Source organism: Mus musculus, chromosome 14 (assembly GCF_000001635.26).
Source record: "Mus musculus strain C57BL/6J chromosome 14, GRCm38.p6 C57BL/6J".
Taxonomy (NCBI): Eukaryota; Metazoa; Chordata; class Mammalia; order Rodentia; family Muridae; genus Mus; species Mus musculus.
In genome coordinates this window covers 3510152-3516390 of record NC_000080.6, presented here as the reverse complement: position 1 = coordinate 3516390, position 6239 = coordinate 3510152, and the positions used below count along the sequence as shown (strand labels likewise).

Genomic DNA, 6239 nt, shown 5'->3' with positions numbered 1-6239 from the left:
TTGAAATACCCCTGGACCCCTTGGCTTAACCCCTTTTGAATTAATGTATGGGGCGCCCCCGCCCATTTTTATGACCGTAGGGGATAAGAATCACCTGAATGTGTCTTTCTCTCCTTCTTCTAGTCTTTTGGCTCGATTAAAAGCTCTCGAAATAGTAAGAAAAGAGGTCTGGGAACAGCTAAAAGAAAACTATGTTGCTGGTGACACAGGTGCCGCACCAGTTTGAAGTAGGAGACACAGTCCTGGTGAGGAAACAGCGAGCAGGGAACCTAGAGCAGAGGTGGAAGGGGCCCTTCTTGGCCCCTTCTGACAACGCCCACCTCGGTCAAAGTGGAAGCAATCCCCACTTGGATCCACGTGTCCCATGTCAAGAGAGCACCCCCTGGAGTCAGCCATGATGAGTGGACTTTGGAGAAGACTACTAACCCTCTTAAGTTGCGCCTGCTTCGTAGGAGCGATCCCAAAGGACTTCAACCCCTACAGTCCTGTTCAACAAACGTGGGAGGTATTCAATGAGGGGGGTAGGGCTGTATGGACAATCGCCGAGGTACACCCCCTGTGGACTTGGTGGCCTAATCTTTGCCCTGACATCTGTAAGTTGGCTATAGGAGCCCCTCCTGGATGGGACCTTTAGGGGTACTCTGACATTAAGAGGGCACCTTTTAAACCCCCTCCGTACATAGAAAAACATTCGAGAGACCCATGGGGTGGTTGCTCTAACCAAAGGAATAGAAGCATGCTTCAAACCCATCCCTTCTATGTCTGCCCCAGGCCCCACCAAAGTCAGTCCCTCAATCCAACATGTTGAGGTAAGACTGACTTCTTTTGCAAGAGCTGGGTTTACAAGATTTCAGGTACAGCCCGCTGGAAGCCCTCCTCGAGCTGCGACTATATTAGAGTAACAGCCAATTATTCCTTAGTGTCTTACGTACCTGAAGGATTTCACCTAGATGAGTATACTGACTGGTGCCATCTGCTCCGTGTCACCTTCACTGAACCAGGGAAAAGAGCTCTGGGATGGACAAAAGGGTGTACCTGGGGTTTTAGGATTTACAAGGAAAGATATGATGAGGGATTATTGTTCACTAACAGATTAAAATAGAGACCCCCTACAATCCTTTAGGCCCCCCAACCAAGTTCACACCCCTTACCTATACCATTACTCAGCCTACTCCGGTGATTGCGGACCCCCTTAATATGGTCGCTCTCACCCAACCTCCCACTCTTCAAGTACCTCTAACTATTACCTCCACAATCACTTCAACAAGACAGAGGATGTTTAACCTAGTGAGAGGAGCCTTTTATGCCCTTAATAGAACTGAACCAAGCGCTACTGAGGACTGCTGGCTATGCCTGTCCTCAGGTCCTCCTTATTATGAAGGAATTGCCTTCAATGGAGATTTCAACAGAACCAATAGCCATACTTCCTGCTCTTGGGGAACAGGACAAAAACTGACCCTGACTGAAGTATCCGGGAGGAGTCCAGGTCTCTGTATAGGCACCCCACCTTCCACCCACAAACACCTATGCGGACAAATTCAATCAGTGTCCAGGACAGAAGCTAATTACTATCTTGTACCTTCCCTGGTTGGCTGGTGGACTTGCAATACAGGACTTACTCCCTGTGTATCAACTAAGGTTTTTAATTCATCTCATGATTTTTGTGTCATGATCCAGCTGTTACCCCGCGTATATTATCACCCTGCATCCAGTTTAGAAGAAAGCTATGCTGGCCGGCGGTCAAAAAGAACCAATTACTTTAACCCTGGCTGCATTCATGGGAATAGGTATGGCAGTAGGAGTGGGGACGGGAGTGTCAGCTTTGATAGAAGGAAGACAAGGAATTCAGTCTTTGAGGGATGCTGTCAATGAAGACCTAGCAGCAATAGAGAAGTCCATTGACCCTTTAGAAAAATCTTCGACTTCCCTGTCTGAGGAAGTTTTGCAGAACAGGAGAGGCCTTGATTTGTTGTTCCTAAAGGAAGGAGGACTGTGTGCTGCCCTTAAAGAAGAGTGCTGCTTCTATGCAGATCATACAGGAATACTTAGAGATTTTATGCAGAAACAGAGAGAAAGATTAAAGCGAAGGAAACAGGAACGGGATGCTCAACAGGGTGTGGTTTGAGTCACAACCATCTTGGATAATTTCTTTGATTTCTGCTGTAGCCGGACCAGTCCTTATGATATGCTTAGCTTTAGTTTTCGGCCCTTGTATAATAAATAGAGAAATGGCTTTCATCCAGAGTAGAATTGATACAGTAAAACTCATGGTTCTTCAAAGGCAATATCAACCTATAGTTCAGGTAGATAAAGAGTTAGGGGACACCAATCTCTAAAATTCTATGATTAGAATTAGTCTAAACAGAAGAAGAGGGAAATGAAAGGAAATTAAACAAATAAAAAGTTTAAACTAAAAACGTCTGGGACTGAGACTGCAAAGAAAACAAGCCCGGGCATGCCCGAGTCCATCTTGAAGCTAGGTCACCGGGTCATAAAGATAAGGGAAGGAATGCAGGAACTGGTTCTGACTATCTTGGCTGACTCATTGACCCTCTGGCAGCCCGGCGCCTCCTGCTGGCCCCCTTTCTATAGACAGCATAGTCAAAAGCTGAAACATTAAACAGATGCGTTGTCTACTCAGATAAGCCCCCGGCTTTAGAATTCTTATATGCCCCGGCCTGCACATACTACTCTGCTGACTCATAATCATGTTGCTGATGTTTGAATGGGGCCAATCGTGTGTAACCTCGTCAATTCTGGCTAGCCCCTAAACCCTACCCTATAAAAACCCCAGTTTTTGAGTCTCAGGGTCTATTCCTCTGTCTCCTGTGTGAGATACGTATCGACCCAGAGCTCCGCCATTAAAGCTGCCTCGTGCTTTTGCAACAAGAAGGTCCCTTGTGTTTCTTTGGGTGACCCCATATCCCAAGACTTGAGTGGGAGGGCTCCTTCTTGGGGTCCTACATATACATCTACTGCATTTTAGATGCCAGCACACGCTCAAACAAACACTAATCCAAACTGTTTCCATGTAAGACTCCCATAAGCCTTAGGCAGCTAATTGTCATGAAATGACTGTAGATGAATTGCTTTGGCAAATCTGTTACTAGAGGGAGCATCCACTAATTTAATCATTTCCCTCCTCAAAATCTTGCTTTAACTCCTCCAGTAACAACAGCCTAGGTGTTGAAGACTTCTAAACTAAGAAGAACGTTAGAATATCTAAGTCCCTTATCATCCAGTAGCCTCTGCATTCATTATTGAAGGAAAGCTCAACTTTGAGACTAATCAGCACAAAATTGCCACAAAAGCACTACCACACCCTGAAATACCCTAAAGAAATTAACTTGTGATGAACCACCATGGATGTCTGAGCCCTGCACTTTGAAGGAACCTTCAAAACAGAAGCCTGGGCAGCCTGTGGGCACAGCACACCAGAGAAACTGACTGAGAGGCTCAAGCTGCTCAGCTTGCTGTGGGTGGGAAAGCATAGTGGCTGGCAGAATACAGCTTCCAGCAGGGCTTCCATAGCATGCAGCTCATGGGTGAACAATCAAACTCCCTTTAAGTTTCCTAGGTGGGAACTCGCCACCAGGCTTTAACCGTGCTCCAAGACGCTTGCTATGATGGCTAGACAAGTGTTCCAGAACACACCCTAGATATGTCTTCAACCAACCTCAGGAATCCCTAGAGCACCTTCCTGTCCCCTGCGTGAGGCCACGCCCCATCCAGGCCACGCCCCCGCGCCCATTCCCCAATACCAGTTGCAGGGATCTCCCAGAGCTTTCACTCTGCCCACAGCCCTCTCACAGGTGCCCGGCCGAGCCTTACCTTGGTCCCCATCTGTCCAGAGGTGGACACTTTATGGACCAGCTTCTGGGGCCCCTCCTGCTCTGATTCACTGTTGGACGAATCCTCTCCTGGTCCTGCAGCAGTAGGGGAAACCGCACTGGCCCCAGTGACAGCTCCTCCAGTGAAGCCCTGAGGGTGGTGCTGGCTTCTGGTCCAGGCATCCTCTCTGATTCCCGCAGGGACACAGCAGCGCCCCGAGGGGCTGTAGTCAGCTGCTGGGCTCTGCCCGAAAGTCTGAGCCCTTCACCTGGCTAGCACCATCTTCCCTTATCCCCTCCATGCAGCAACCTGGACCCGGGACTCTGGATCACAAGTCGCCCCTGCCTATATCTCTTTGGTCCTCTGCACACTTCACACCTGAGCACCCAGCCTTGGGATGTTCTGTGGTTGCTGACCCAGGATATGACCAGCACCGGAATGAGAGGATGGAAATCGAGATAAGCCTCGAAGGACCTCCCTCTTACTCCTCCTAGGGTCTGGAGGGCTCAGAGGGAATGGAGAGTAGAGATAGGGAGGGGCATGAAGCAGCAGGTCAGGCAGTGGAGATTCTCCTCCCCTTGTTCTAGGCAGCAGGAGTGAGGAGAAGGCTCCTGAGGGAAATGGGGACATAGAGCTATCTCCTATGTTCTGGGGTGCACTCTGGACCCTGAATCCCTTCACATACTCGGACCACGAGGTTCAATTCCAGCTAAGTAAAAGTTCCCTCTGCACAGGAGAAGAACTGGGTCTTACTGACCCTCAATCAGCACCACTGCTAGGAACTTACCTCCCACCTCTGCCTGGGGGTTCTGGTCCATTATGCCACCTCTACAGTGCTGTTTAGCTTCGGGCCCACCCCCATCTGGCGATTTGGTAGAGAAGAGCATTTTCTGGGAGGTTCAGCTCTGCTCTGAGAGCTTTTGGTTCAGAAAGAGTGATTCTAAAGCGCCCATCCAGAATGCCTGGAAGAATGCACCGAACTACGTGAACAAAGTATAAAGTAAAGAATATATATACACACACCCACAGGAGAGAACACCACTCCCTGGTGCAGACTAAAATCTAAGGAAAGAGAATCCACAGGCTGGAGCCTCAGCTCCCAGGCCTCCCTGGCCAGCTGCTTCAGCACAGCCACAGGGAAGAGCTACCTTGCAGCAGCAGTGCACAATGCACATTCGACCTCAAAATCCTACACAGGTTGGGGAAGAGGGGCTGAGGGAGAGGGTAGGAAAAGGACAGGCTTCCTGCTGCCCACCTTAGAAACCTTCACAGTGCTGTTAGTGATTTTCCAATGGTGAATTCTCTACCGACTTGGTGGGGGGGTTCTCAGTAGAGCAATCCTTTTAGCACAGAGACAGCCTCTCTTGTGTGTCAGTTATTCCCTTTAGCGAGGGAAAACACGGGGTGAAATGGACTTCAAAAGTCCTTCTGGCCCTATAATATGAAATTCTGTAACTACTAGTACACACTGCCGAGAACTTTCTAAGAAACAATAGCATCAAATGGCCTTGGTCGGAGATCCAGATCAGTGCCTAGAGTACAGAAAGCCTATACACGGCCAAAACCAAAATAATGTCCTTTTAGTGACCTTTGTCTTAGTCTGACTATTTGGTCACAGACAAGTCAAGACAAAGACCCCTAGTAAAAGGCCTAACACAGTTCAGACTTTTCCTTTTAATGTAAAGAAGACAGAGGGCACAAGCTGGGACCAAAATGTGATTATGATTCTAATGTTCTCTTCCCCACACTCTATATAGTGAAAGGTCACTTTGGCAGCTATCCTGTATTTCAACCTACACATTAAACTTTCAGGTTTTATATAGCAACATTTCCCAGAATCCAGTCAAGGGTGACTGAAGTGAAAGGTGGTCTAAGGCCCATGCCTATTTGGGGAAGAGGACGGGTTTTATTTCTTACTCTTTGAAAGGATGCTGATTGCTTAAAGACACATTGCACACCTTCACATCCAGGAGCCAGGCAATTAATTTCTCAAAGTGCAGGCATCTGTTACTTATAAAAACATAGCCTTGCAGGCTGCTCTGAACAACACAGAATTCAGTAGCCAGCTCCTAAGGCCTGTAGCTTTGAAAAGCAAAGCCAGTCTAAGCTGGTTCCTGCTAAGTAAATGACTGCAACTCAACAGCATCTGCAGCTGTAGAGGAAACCCAGGATGACTGAAAATACTGTGTAGGCAAAGAAAGGAAAGCTGCCTCATTTCCCACTAAAGGCAGCTCAGGGGAAAAGCCTGGTGGAAGCCCATTGCTTCTGAGAAACTTTCAAGGAATCCCCAATTTAAAATAGTATCTGACCTACTAACTGCTTCTCCTAGTTAAAAGTGTTCACAATGGTTCTCTGACCTAAGGGACATCCACTTGTCTTTTCTTTGTTCAGTTTGTTTCTTTGTTTTG

At 47.8% G+C, this 6239-nt stretch overlaps 1 protein-coding gene across 8 annotated transcripts in view; it reads right to left on the bottom strand.

The window, feature by feature from the left end:
- Gm2977 (predicted gene 2977) overlaps window positions 1-6239 on the bottom strand; it is a 58917-nt gene that overhangs the window by 46542 nt on the left and 6136 nt on the right. For 2 of the 8 annotated variants that reach the window (XR_003950937.1, XM_030248134.1), the window contains exons 1-2: window positions 3832-4025; window positions 933-1035 (exon numbers count right to left, since the gene is read on the bottom strand). The exons of 2 other annotated variants lie outside the window; for them this stretch is intronic. Coding sequence is in view for 3 of the 6 variants with exons in the window: in XM_011244796.2 (XP_011243098.1) it covers window positions 3832-4025; window positions 4210-4461 (446 nt within the window). In the remaining 3 variants the exon portion in view is untranslated. Of the gene's footprint in view, window positions 1-932; window positions 1036-3831; window positions 4026-4209; window positions 4590-6239 lie in introns of those variants that run through there. 4 more of the 8 variants (XM_011244796.2, XM_011244794.2, XM_011244793.2 and 1 more) reach the window with 4 other exon arrangements.